We start from the raw sequence: 14,596 nt of genomic DNA, 5'->3' as shown, positions 1-14,596 counted from the left end.
CGTTTTCCCGAAGTTCCACCTTGTACTTCTGAAACGCTCTATCTAGCTGTCTAACCACAACATCAGCTCCCTGTTTCCCCCGTCTCTTAACCCCTGCATAGACGAAAGTGTTACATTACTTGGCTTGGCAGCATAATTTCATAAAAAGCAAGTTAAGTTAAAGACCACCGAAAAAACCTACACATTTCGAAAATGTCAAGTTGCCCGCCAAAATTCCAAAAATCCTACGGACTGTTCCCGACCGGTTTCGAGTATCCGTTCCCACTTTCATCATTCCAAACCAAGACGATTTACAGAGCAGTTGCTACTCTGTTTAAAGGGGCAATTGTAAAACCCAGAGGGGCACAAATGACACACAAGCAAGATTAATGGTAGTGGCCTGTAATGCTTCTTTCCTCCGTTATACTGAGCAAATACCTTAAGTGGCATCTCTAAAGTCATTAATGATTACCTTGAAATATATATATATATATATATATATATATATATATATATATATATATATATATATATATATATATATATATATATATATACGTATACATATATACTGTATATATATATATATGTTTATAGTTTAAGATTTTACGTTAACAATTCTCGTTGACTTGCATACCTCAACAATATAATTTGGCTTATTACATTACACTGAAAGGGACAACCGTTTCACCCGTCTAGCAAAACACAATGCCTGAAAGGAAGATTAATTTTCTCCACGAGGACAAAAAGGGAAAACGGGAATTCCACCCCAAGAACTGTCAGAGAAAGGAAATCAATCTTTCTCTTAACTAATTCCCTGTCAGCTTAAGCCATACAAACGAAAGCTTATTCTTTGGTCGACAAAAGTGAATTTCTCCTTAGAGAAAAAATGCGGACAGTGCATAATCACACACCCACACAAATAACACTGCCAGCTCAAAACAATGATGCAACATTTTGAAGGCAGTTGAAGAGAAACATCATCACATAGCAATGCGATATGGCCCAACAATAAGCACGCTGTTTGATGTACACTGAATCAATATGCAACAACACGATCAACTCGATCAAACCATTGGCAATGCACGTCATCACTACGTCTTCTCGGAATGCGAATGGCCCATCAGTATTTAAGCAGCCCAATGATGTTAACCATGAATTAACAATAAAGCGAGCAGCTCCACCAATTTCACCAGCAAGGAGATTAAATCACTCCATCCTAACAGGCTAAAAAGAGGGAGCTCCAATACAATCACCAGTCTAAGAAGCCAATACACTCACTCACGCACTACTTTCAAGAGAGAACTCACTCACGAAACGAGAACAAAACTTGAACACTCACTCTGGACACTTGGAACACAGCGGTCCTTTTGCTCACTTTATCGGTTTTCATCGTCTCAAGGATTCGTCAAAGTCACACTGAACACAGACACAGTAACATTGTTGAAGATCGACCATAAGCCATGAAGAAGCACCGAGCGTTATAGTCCTGCTTGGATTAAAGTTCGAGGTGTACTGAAGCCATGTTCCGCCCGCCAAGGTAAGACTCGGTCGGGTCTTCCACAGGTAGCATGGGGATGGGTTGGCCATGGGTCTAGTGTATGGGTGGTGGCCCACTTCTCCGTCTACTCTAACTCACGGTTAGGGGGAGACTGCGCCTCACAAGTCTTTAGTTTACAAACATCTCGTTTTTTTGTCTTTATAATAAAAAATAGAGAGAGAGAAACCATTACATAATACTAATGAAAAACTCAGATAGCCATTTTCGAAGTTTTATCACCGACAGCATAAAAGTAAGGCTTCAGAATCAATAACTTTGATCGTGAAGCACAAGCGAATCACATAATCGCACTCCTTATGAAAATTAAAGTACTATATTAATCACAAGAGACTTTCACAATAAATAAAAAAAAAGAAACTTAAAACCAACGTTTCACATCAAGAAGAGCCATTTTCTCTCAGTAGAAAATACAGTACAGCGTGCCGATATAAAAGCGGACACTTACCGTACAAACACCCCCAGCTAGAGCTAACTTCGAAGAAAACAATCACGGATTTGGCGATGTTCTTAAATTCGCGATAACGCCTAATCCGAAGTTGGTTTTGCACTGAAACATTTCGGGAGTAAAAAATCACATTGTCGAAACGATTTAACTATGATTTATAAACAATATTGCTAGAATACAGAAATTTTTGAACCTTACGGATAATATATTTCCCGAATACCTGTTGCCCAGGGTGTCGACAGACAGCCACCAGTCTCACTCACTGTACTACTCAACATAACCTTTTTTTAGGGGGGACGGTGGCGGGGGCTGGGGGCGAGATAAAACGAAATCAGAAATGTCGAGAGGTTAGGTTATTTTAGTACAGCTATCCAAAAATAAAATTAAGTTTGTCTTTGGTTCCATACATACAAATTCACGTTACTGAGGAAAAAGAAAACCATTGTAGCCAGGGGAAAATAATTGGAAATATTAATGAAATACGCGAAACACATACGTAAAAGGCCGTCATCCATTCAAAAGAACCAAAAGTACATTATGATAGAAAGTGAACACTGTAACGACCATACAAACAGAGTTAAAGGTCTGGCAGAACTGACGTTCAGATTATCCATAAGCAGTAACTCTCGCAGGGGAATTGTGCCGTCACTGTGCCTCAAGTGGTGCACTGTAGGCATTACTAAAGGGTGATTCCTGCTTCCCTTCGGCCCTTAGCCGTATCCACTTTTTAGCTTCAACGTTACCTCTGTTCTTGATTCCTTCCTTTAATCTTGATGTCCAAAACCTCTTACTGATACTTCTTAGGGCAATTGGGAGGCTTTCTCAAAGTCACACCTTTAGATCCTTGTACGTCTTTTCCTATATTTTGTGCATCTCTTTATCTTGCTGTCCATCCACTCCAACTCCCTCTTTTCAACGCCTTCAGCGCTGAATGGCGCAAAGTGGCCCATAGCTTGGCTTGACAGCTTAAAATTCATATAACAATCAATCAATCATAAGCGGAGATAAAAGAATAAGAATGACGAATAACACATACATTATAGAGTGCACACATATATATATATACATATACGTGTATATATACATACATACATACATACATACATATATATATGTTATATAGGATGCGCATTATTGCTGTGTTGTTTGTACTGTAATAATAATAATAATAATAATAATAATAATAATAATAATAATAATAATAATAATAATAATAATGAAGGACCAAATATTCATAATTCAAATCAAATCAGTAATAACAACAAAAATATAATATCAGCGAAAGCAGTGCAATGATAAACACAAGAGATGCAAGGACACAATTCACACGCTTCACGGCACGAGGCGCGCACAGGAAAAAAACCGCAATTATACGCCGCGTTGAGAACCTTCCGTACGCTATTTTGTCGTTTTAAAAAACCATCTTCACTCTTCCCCTTCGCAATTAACAGCACAACAAGGCGAAGCTTGCAATCACGCTGACTGCATGCAGGCATTCACACTTGTTAAATCGCTGTTACATCTTCATGGCTCGTTGGTGTTACATGAACGAGAGGATAAATTGCAGTCTGTCACAGGGAAAGTATATATATATATATATATATATATATATATATATATATATATATATATATATATATATATATATATATAGAGAGAGAGAGAGAGAGAGAGAGAGAGAGAGAGAGAGAGAGAGAGAGAGAGAGAGATTTATCAACATTCCACAACTACACCGTTGTTTAAGCTTACGCAATAAAATCAATGTTCACTCACGTAATTATTGCTTGATTAAAAACGTGCGAGGCTCTACACCCGACAGTCAAGTGACCCACAATAACAATCACAAAATTCCATTGTGACAGACGTGAGCAGACTGATAAATCACCGATTTGGTGACTGAAATAACCACTTAGAATTTAATCAGTCATTTTTCTTCTTTACCGGCGATGTCACTAGGTTGCAACAGGACCGAAGTCTATCACACACACACACACACACACACACACACACACACACACACACACACACATATATATATATATATATATATATATATATATATATATATATATATATATATATATATATATATATATATATATACACACACATAAATAAATACCTATGTGTAAATTATGTAATAACTCAGAATTCTACACATGAAGATGAGTAAAAATTCAAAATAAGTTACACAATAACTAAAAGGTCCGAATAATAAAATTACAGTATTAGTGTAAGTAAAAGCCTACTCTCTTTTACGTAGAATCTACTTTAGAAATATCTACAAAGCTTCCAAAAAGGGAAGAGAGAGAAAGACGAGGAGATTTATATTTGATTTTCAAAAACTGTCTTATGCGCGTGCGCGAAAAAAAGGAATTATCCATAATAAAGCTGTGTCTCATGCACGAGAGGGAATCCTTGTCATTATTTACTCGAAAAGCACTAATGCTTGCAAAAGGCACCAGAATATTAATATGACTGAAAAGCACAGACGGCACAAGTGAATGCAAATCATTAATGCCACTAAACCATTAGAGCATTTGGAGTAATACTACTCAGAGGTATTTGCGCATTAATGTCGCTGAGACGAGCATTTATGTTTGTAAAGATTTAAAAAAACAAGCAATTATGACAAAAAAGGTACGAAGACTATGAAGCCCAGAAATGCACAAATGCCACTGAAAGATATCAATGCCATCGACGACCATTCGGGTATTGAAACCACTACAAGCTTGAGTGTGTACGTACCCCAGCGAATGAAAGAAAGAACCGTCCTGCTACCCATTCAGGCCCCCTTTTCTTGACATCCATTCTGACATAAATGTCCAACAAAGATAAACAGCCATTCCTGGATGCCATAGCCCCCCTCCCAGGTGCCTACCCCCACCATTCATCCATCCAGCTTTGCTAGTGCCCCCCATAACCCCTAGGGGAGGCCATCTATTCATGGCATGGTTATATCCAGGTGCTCTTCGTTTCAGGCTATCCCCCAAAATATTCCTCGCCATTTCTGAGAGAGAGAGAGAGAGAGAGAGAGAGAGAGAGAGAGAGAGAGAGAGAGAGAGAGAGAGATTAAATACTCTACCTCAAACAATTATGAGGCTGGATGAATCTAGTCACAAGAGAGACAGACAGACAGACAGAGACAGGAGGGTGGAGGATGTGGTTATGGAGAGAGAGAGAGAGAGAGAGAGAGAGAGAGAGAGAGAGAGAGAGAGAGAGAGAGAGAGAGATAAACGCATCCCAAGACAGATCGGTACATAGATTCGTATACAACTAGATGGAAAATATTAGAAACGGGACCTTGTGTAGGATATACTTCCAAATGACCGTGGGCGTACAAGGTTATTGGAAGAGCGGACACATCTTCAACCGCAACGTAAATGACTATTCAAGCTTCGCAATTTTCTCTGAACGACCGCAAAAAACTTTCGTAAAGGCAAGATGCAGGCTCAGCGGAGGAGACAAACGCGTGTGCAGATCGAAAATAAAAATGCACTTTTTGACCGCGTCACGAAGCTGAAGGAGAAAGTCAAAATGAAAACATTACTTACCAGACAATTCTAGAAATAAGTATTTGCGACAAAATGGCAACTATTGACGAGTACCGAGAAAAAATATATCTTAATCATAGGTTTTGTGATTTACTTGAAAACTATTCTATTCACGTAAACACTGCCAACACGTAAACAAGGAAATGGAAGAAATTGCCTTTAACGACAGAAAGGTATTTTATTTTTAAAGCAATAAAAAACAAGTAAAAATGCGCCGAAGTTTCTCCGGCACAATCGAGTTTTCGGTACAGCTGCTACATTGTATAATCAAGGCCACCGAAATCAGATCTATCTTTCGGTGGTCTCAGTATAATGCTGCATGAGCCGCGGCCCATGAAACTTTAACCATGGGCCGGTGGTGGCCTGTCCTATACCGTTGCCGCAAGCACGATTGTGGCTAATTTTGACTTGAATAAAATAAAAACTACTGAGGCTAGAGGGCTACAATTTGGTGTATGTTTGACGATTGGAGGGTGGATGATCAACATACCAAATTGCAGCCCTCTAGCCTCAGTAGTTTTTGAGGTCTGAGGGCGGACAGAAAAGAGTTCGGACGGACAGACAAAGCCGGCACAACAGTTTTCTTTTACAGAAAACTAGAAAACCATACAATTGTATATCGTAATACACCGCACACAAAAGAATAAAGGAAAAATTAAATTTGGTCACTTAAGAATTACTGTTTGCTTAATAACGAAACTAGTCTTGCTTTGATTAAACCCAGAAGACATGGTAATGACTTCTTTATTGAGGACGGCCACAAAAACAACATCAGTTATAATAATACCAGTAAACCTACAAGGAGGCAGCTCAATTCAAAAATCGAAACTATTCAGAAAATACTAAAATACTATCAAATTCTCAAGCTAGCCCCGTGCTAACACTGCAACGAACTGTAACACATAAACACGTCACAAAAACGGAATCAACACTCAAGTAACCCTCTCTCACAGATTTTATTATCTCACTCCAAAGTCGTGACTAAGATAAAGACACCGTCAACAAAACTGCCCATCATGTCAGATCAGTTTCTCTACTACCAGACCAGCCGATCGTGCCTAAGGCTTGCACTGGATATCTGGCAGTAATACTTGGCGTAGCACGCCCCACCCTCTCACGCAAGTCACATTGCGGTTATTTCTTTCCAGGCGAAGATGGTGTGCAGGTGAATCTTGAAAAGTTGTAACAAAACATCGAGAATTGAACCGAATATAAAATTTAGGCCAAAGGCCAAGCACTGGGACCTTTGAGGTCCTTCAGCGCTGAAACGGAAGTTGACAGTGAAAGGTTTGAAAGGTGTAACAGGAGGAAAACCTCCCAGTTACACTGAATCAGTTGTTAAGAGAGAGAGAGGGTGGAAAGTAATAGGAAGATGGATGAGAATGTACTAACAAATTTCTTGGTATTTAGAACTTCAATGGTTGGAACATTTACTATTAGATATACGCTTAGTACAAACAACAGCGATATTGTTGGTCGTGTTTTCAATATATATATATATATAAAAAAAGGCATCCTGCCAATATGCCTGGAGGTTTGCTACTTAACTGAAAAATGTATTATCTTAATGAATTTTTAACTACAATCAACTACAGTTGAAACGAAACTTCAGTAAGATGATGTAATATTAAAAAAAGTTATTTCACACGTCCCTCCAAACCAAACTGAAAATGAGAGACAGCAGCAGACCTTTTAATAGACCTCTAAGACAGCATTTTTTAACACTGAAATTTTACTTATGGGAACAGTCTGAAGAGGCCTTCATTATACAGCACATCAGAACGCCCCATATATAACGTATATATATATATATATATATATATATATATATATATATATATATATATATATATATATATATATATATATATATATATGCTGCCTTTCGAACTTGGATGCTATGGCCGCTGCAGAATTCTAAAACATCAATAACAGGCCGATGTCACCGCTGAGGAATCACCCAGCAGTACCCAAGGCCATCATGACCCGACTAGGCATAAAAAAACACTGCCTGCGGAAAGGAATTCCATTGCGAAACTAGATAAACCGAATGACATGATGACTGTCGCGATAAAAGCGATGGAAAAAAGAAAAAGAAAGACGAATCGTGCACAAAACGGTGATCCACACCGTGAAGAGGGAATAGAGGAGAGGGCCTTCCGGCCTAACTTGGACGCTGAGTCGTGGGTGAGAAAGAACAAGTGGAGGAAGATGGAATCAGCGTAGAATGCAATCAACCACATACTAGGTATGTATCCATACGCAGTAAATATATACGCATATGCACTTACAACATTTACCTATAAACAATTTATATTTATACACATATATTTATGTAATTCTAAAGACCACAATTCCCTCTTAACTCCTCGAATTCTTCACACTTTTTCTAATGTGCTCTTCAGTACAAAGCCTGAGATACTAATGCAAGAATGTAAAGACAATCTGGCGTCCTTAGCAGGATTCGAACCGGCATCAGGATTATCAGAACGAGGTCACGCTCTTGACCTACAGACGTTCGAATTTCTTCGCATCCCTGCATTTGGATATCAGGCTTTGTAGTGACAAGCATATCCAAAAAGTGTGAAGAATTCGAGAGGTTAAGAGGCATTGTGGTTATTATAATTACATACAATCTACAATAAGTATAAATTGTATATATATATATATATATATATATATATATATATATATCATATATATATATATATATATATATATATATATTCATATACATATACATACATAGGACATAAATCGACCAACTGAAAGACTTGATCAAACCCAGGCCTCAAGAAATTGAGAAAGATATAGGGAGAACAAACACCATTGGTGCATCCCGTTGAGAGCTCTAACAGTCTATAATTGGGATAAACAAAACTCTGGTAATCCTCCGCCTTCGATAGAAATGTCTTCTCTTCTCAATTGGAATCTCCAGCTGAGAGATTCCTAGTAACGCTGACACAACAGAAAGGAGTTGAATGATAAATTTTGAAGCCTTCGATTGAAGTATTTGAAGGCTAAGGGCCTGACCAGAATGGAATGTATTAATGATATTCACGATTCAGAGGCCAAATTCTTGAATAAAAAACAAAGGTGATTAATACGTTCATCATGTTTTGTTTTTGATTCAAGAATTGGGCCTCTGAATCGTGAATATCATTAACAGACCCTTTTATCGACAATAATGGAATCGCGTTTATAATGAACTGTCACTTCATTTCTGTAAGGGCGGTGAAAACCCGGAAATTATCAGTTGCTATTGACGGCTATGAAATTGGGATCTACGAGAGAGAGAGAAGAGTTACCATATCAAAGGACAGCTGATTGGAGTTTGAATAAAGCGGAAGCACGGTAAAAGGTTGAATTTAAAGTAACCTTTTCAACTTCTTTCTGGCGTGCTCTAATTTTAGAAAGACGGCTTGCTTTTCTTTTCATTTTCGGCCATTTTACTCTATTAATTTAGAATTATGACTTTTTCTCTCTACTTAATATTCTCAAAACTTTGACAAAATAATTTTATCAATACAGTATTGATTTTTCTCCACCAGTTGCCAGCCGACCTCTTCCAGGTATCTGTCTCTACGTCTCTTACGCAACTGGTCTCACCATTAAATTTTAATTCTCCCTCCTCCCTCTAATTTTTCCTTCTCATATACTTACTTAGACATAGAAGCCTTAATGCAATAAAATAAAACATTTTCAGTCCAGGAGTTCGCCTATACTTTGTCTTCCAGGAATCTCAACTTAACGAACGTTATACCAGCATGTCCATATTCTGCCCTAAAATGGAAGACTGCATTATCTGCAAAAATACAAAACTGAGAAAAATGTTAGATACTGAAGTTTTCCCTTGCCTTACTACTGATTTTGCAGATACTGCAAATGGCACCTCCTAAATAAAGCACTGAAGAATCATTCTGAAACTGCAGTAACTTGTGTATTAGTGTTGCACGAGTCCAGTAGGTGGCATATCTCAATTTCGAAAATTTTGCAGATACTAGTTTTCCAATTTGGGGCAGTATTGCTTCTGATGTTGATTTCATCAACCCTGATTGGATAAAATACAATTTTTTTCTGCTTATCTCGCTGCCTCCATCACTGTTCTTTTTGCATCCCATTGTAGAATGTTGGTAGCGTATCAGTCCGGCACCTGTGATCTGGCATTCTCCCCTCCTTTATTTCGGGATCTGATCTGTAATACATCTACATTACTGTTCCCTCACCTCATGCCACATATTTCTGCAGCATACTTCCATCCCAAACAAGAGCAAAATCCATTTGCCTCCGATCTTTTCCGCTGTCTACAAACAATCGTAGCCGATCAGTTCCACGCTGGGGCGCGAGCGCGCTATCGTGCCTTCTCTCATATCAAACAGGGAAGTTCCCAGACTTTCTGTGACGATAAACTTGAGTTGTTAAAAGTTTAGATTTCTTTGAAACACCGCACAGTACAAAGCAGAGTAAATTGATAAAATGCTCTGAAGCGTTCTTTAGTTGTAGCTAATAATAATCCTTGCTGTTGAACCCAGTACAATAATTACACGAAGGAGAGGTCATAAACCTTATAGCATCACGAAATACAATCTGTACCGGTCATAAAATACCGTGATTTAATTTGTGTATTAACGGGGCTTTCATGAAAGCCCTTTCGAGTCAGTGGGAAATGTTAGTCACTTGGCCATAGTACCGCGGTGCCAAGGTCTCGCCTTCAGCACAATACTGAGAATGACGACCTTGCATATTAAGGTCATGCGCTAGGAACAGAAAGTTGCAAATTTTTTTCTCAAGAGCAAGGCTTGTCTATAAATGTACACGCAGGCCTAAAATGTCCTCTACAGGTACTGCGTATTTCGTTAATCTAAAAATACAGTCTTTGGGGCGTGTCCGAAAATTAGAAGGAACGTAGGCCTAAGCACGTTAATCTTACGAGAACTAAGTCGAATCAGTCATCTCGTTGCCGAAGAGAGTAAGTGTGATGGAAACTGATGTAACTGTTGAATTATTATTATTATTATTATTATTATTATTATTATTATTATTATTATTATAATGAAGCAAGCTCATAACGAAGTGTAAATGTCGTCAGGAAAACCGAAACGGTTGCGGTTGAATGATTAATACGGCGAAAGCTGTGCGAAAGAGCATCACAGTCAAGAAGCTTAAACCTACAACAAAACACAAGTACAAATTAAGCAACAGCAACAGTAGCGCTAACAACTAGTGAAGCATTAAACAAGACAGTGTTGATGAAATGCGCAAGGGAAATATGGCTACCTTTAGTGAACGCGGAAATCGACAGTCTCCTCAGCGTTACAATGCCTAGAGGAATGCCACTTCAACCTGAAGGGCGTTTTAGAAAAGAAAGCGACAAGAAAAGGCATTCGAAAAAGTGAAAGGATCCACTTCAAAACCCACCACACAACTTAGCCCTTTTACAAAGAATGAAATAAGAGAGAATGAGAGAATAATAACGATACAGCACGCTAACACTAAGACATACTAGTCCAACTCATAATAGTGAATTTTCAGTTTATCTAGCCTACATTAGTGATACGCTGTTACCTCCTTTCCCTGGGATGCTGAAACTGGAATAACAGAGAGAACTAAAGTTGTGAGGCACAGTACAGTCGTTAATGCGCGTGAGTCACAGACTAAAAAAAAAAAAAATAATAATAATAAAAAGATAAAACACGGATTCTACTGTGAAATCTCCCTGTCTAACACACAAATCCGTAACAACTCTGATTCCCTTTCCTCTTCAAAAGCCCCGGGGGCCTTCAGGTGCGGCATATATACATAGAGACCAACTACGGCGTCTCTTTCAAGAGGGTAATTAAAACTCTAACTTTTTGACTGCGAAGCTGATCCATCATGTGAGGAAATCTATAAACAACTGCTAAATGATAAGCGGTGGTGGCTTAATGGGATCGTGGCATGGGGGTTCATGGGACCAGGAGTCAGGGACTATTATGGGCACAGGCATGGAGGCCTATGGCTACAGACGCTTGGGAGGAGGGGGAAGCATCCACCAGGACCCTTTCCATTGTTCTTGACGTACACATCGCCCTTACGTCCCTATACATCTTCTCTCACCATAAATACATCCACGTCATTATCCCAGTTACATTCTCTCTCTCTCTCTCTCTCTCTCTCTCTCTCTCTCAAATTGACCTACCCATATAATTATATCATCTCCCCCTCTAATCCACTCAACATTCAAATGCCCCTTCCATCATTATATCTCCCTCCTCAATCATCCGGCGTTTTCCCGAAGCCAAGGGGAATGCGACACAGCTCAATCCGACTGGTTTCATGTCTTATTTTCTTTATTACAAAGTCGAGCAAATACCGCTAATATCGAAAAGGATCTGATTTCTCTTGGCGAAATAAAATTGACAAACTTAATTTTATTAACTAGACAACTATATAATCACATTAATTATCACTACATATGTTTCATTACATATATTTAGATACTACCAATCAAGAAATATTCATTCCGAGTCTACAAATTCAAACTTTACCACTTCTTAATATCATGAATATACAAGCACAAAACACGTGGACAATCGGTTATATGAAATATAACATCACAACAAAGACAAGGCCACATTTAGCTTTCAACATGATATCCAACTTTAATTAAAATTAGAATTTACGAACTCGCTCTTTGTTTTAATTCTATAAAAGGTGAAAAACGAGAGAGAGAGAGAGAGAGAGAGAGAGAGAGAGAGAGAGAGAGAGAGAGAGAGAGAGATTGACTTAGCAAAACTGTTCAACAACATCGATAAATAACTGACAATTATCTCTTCACAATACTTTATAGTTACAAAAAGGGACCCTTTCAATGAGCCCTATTATCAAGTTCCCCTTTCAAGTCCATGAATCCACGCCCTTATGATCTCCCACCCCTCGGTGCCTTTCCTCATTAACTACAGTGACGAACAGTATCACAAGAAATAAGAATAGGCATGCTTATTTCACTTATTTTTTCCTATAATAATCCCTACACGATGAAAACGGTAAGGAGCATACATCAAAGTTTTGGCAAGTAAACGTACGATCTCTCTCTCTCTCTCTCTCTCTCTGTGTGTGTGTGTGTGTGTGTGTGTGTGTGTGTGTGTGTGTGTGTGTGTGTGTGTGTACTATGCCTGGTCAAACTTACTGAATTCGTTAGGATGTTTTTCCCATTTTTTTCCAGAAACAAAGGTTATACCATCCAAAGACAGCGTTGACAATACAAAAAATTAAAAGTACATTTACATTAAAAATTAATAAAATCTTTTAACTTAGCAAATTAATTCCAAGCTCTGCATTTGGATCATACTATCACAGCTGTCACTTCCCTGGGAAGTTTGCATCTCTCTCTCTCTCTCTCTCTCTCTCTCTCTCTCTCTCTCTCTCTCTCTCATCTCTCTCTCTCTCTCAGCTTCACACGCACATCTATCTTTCATCACCTCTCACACCCGAGCTGCCCTTCCCCCCCCCCTCTAATCCTAACACATCTCCCCTACTGAGGGCAAAGATAAAAAGAAGAGGAAAAAGAGATTATGCCACTGATTGGCAATCTGACTTGACTGGAAGAGGACTGCCAACAGATTATCGCGAAAGGAAGCGACGCTTTAGCCCCAACCTCTCTCTCTCTCTCTCTCTCTCTCTCTCTCTCTCTCTCTCTCTCTCTCTCGTTTGGGAGAAGATTAAGGACTTTTTCTGCAATGAGGAGTTCTTCACCTCTGCCCTTTAACAATTGTCTTCTATACACTTTTCACAAACTCCAGGGACTGGACGCTGCTCCCAGTGAGAGAGGTTCTAAGTAACATTCACACACACACACACACACACACACATATATATATATATATATGTATATGTATATATATATATATATATATATATATATATATATATATATATATATATATATATATATTCTTCCTCTTATATCTTGATGAGTGCTGCAACAAATGAACACTCGTGCAGTCGTGTGTGTGTGTGTGTGTGTGTGTATCTGAAGTGAGACAAGGACACTAAAATATATAATATATATATCGCCTATAGATAGAGAGTTCATATAGGTCATGTGCAAGTGTATTTCGCGGCTCAGGGATCCCTACTTGCCTAACTTTGAGCTTGGACTGACTTCTTTGACACTGACTTATTCATATTTAATCACTTCTACTTGCATTCCCTCTGCAAAGCTCTGCATAAGGACACACCTTTCGGGGCGTGGTTTCCATTTATTCCGCTTGCTGCGGTCCCGTTCGGCCTCCGTCACAGGCTTCGCCGAGCAAGAAACTAAAGTACAACCGTATTCAACATCCCTTTTATATCTAGGGGGCTCAGTAAGGTGAAATTTTTTGTTTTTAATTTGGGGAGTTTATTTATATTTACAATGCTTGGTTCCTAAGAGGGGGTTGATTTCATACATACATATACTATATATATATATATATATATATATATATATATATATATATATATATATATATATATATAATATATGTGTGTGTGTGTGTGTGTTTAAGGGCCTACTTCATCAACTACGGTTAAGATGGAAAGACAACGCCGACTTTTGGCTTGGTCAAGCAGAATGGAAATAGATCATCTGAATTCACGGGATGCTTACCTTCTAAAATTCCCACTGAATTTCCATAATATCTCCCAGCATGCCCTTGTTCATAACATATATGCCTATATCTCTATTCATGTCAAAACCCATAATCATAATTATACCCACAAACATATCCATACCCTGCCATACCAATTCTCATCCCATTTACAAACTATTTTCAAAGTCTATCCAAGCTTATGGCCATACTAATATACAGAACCTTCCCGAGTCAGACCACTTCAGCAGGCCAGGGCTTCTCCCCTTCTTATTTGAATTCAAGAGCGAAGAGAAAGCACCCGCACGAGACGATGATTTCATTGAAATATACTAATTAGCATAAAGCATCTTCAATGAGGTTTTGTCGTGTAGTTTATTCGTGTCACTTGCGATTGTTGACCATATTTTGACGAGATTTTGTCCAATTCTGTAACCATCTTCCTGTG

The 14,596-nt window shown here is 38.5% G+C and overlaps 1 protein-coding gene and 1 long non-coding RNA gene across 3 annotated transcripts in view; one reads left to right on the top strand and one right to left on the bottom strand.

Annotated features, from left to right (window-relative positions):
- ec (echinus) overlaps positions 1-14,596 on the bottom strand; it is a 483,333-nt gene that overhangs the window by 87,208 nt on the left and 381,529 nt on the right. Inside the window, exon 1 of one of the 2 annotated variants that reach the window (XM_067132827.1) lies at positions 1,322-1,511. The exons of the other annotated variant lie outside the window; for it this stretch is intronic. Within the exon in view, the coding sequence (XP_066988928.1) occupies positions 1,322-1,372 (51 nt within the window). The 5' untranslated portion in view covers positions 1,373-1,511. Of the gene's footprint in view, positions 1-1,321; positions 1,512-14,596 lie in introns of those variants that run through there. 2 annotated transcript variants of the gene reach the window in all.
- The window catches only part of LOC136855640 (uncharacterized), a 169,207-nt gene that overhangs the window by 153,360 nt on the left and 1,251 nt on the right, over positions 1-14,596 (top strand). The gene's annotated exons all lie outside the window — the stretch shown is intronic.

The sequence above is a fragment of the Macrobrachium rosenbergii genome, chromosome 32 (genome assembly GCF_040412425.1).
Source record: "Macrobrachium rosenbergii isolate ZJJX-2024 chromosome 32, ASM4041242v1, whole genome shotgun sequence".
In the NCBI taxonomy this organism is placed as follows: Eukaryota; Metazoa; Arthropoda; class Malacostraca; order Decapoda; family Palaemonidae; genus Macrobrachium; species Macrobrachium rosenbergii.
This window is presented reverse-complemented; position numbering and strand designations above follow the sequence as displayed.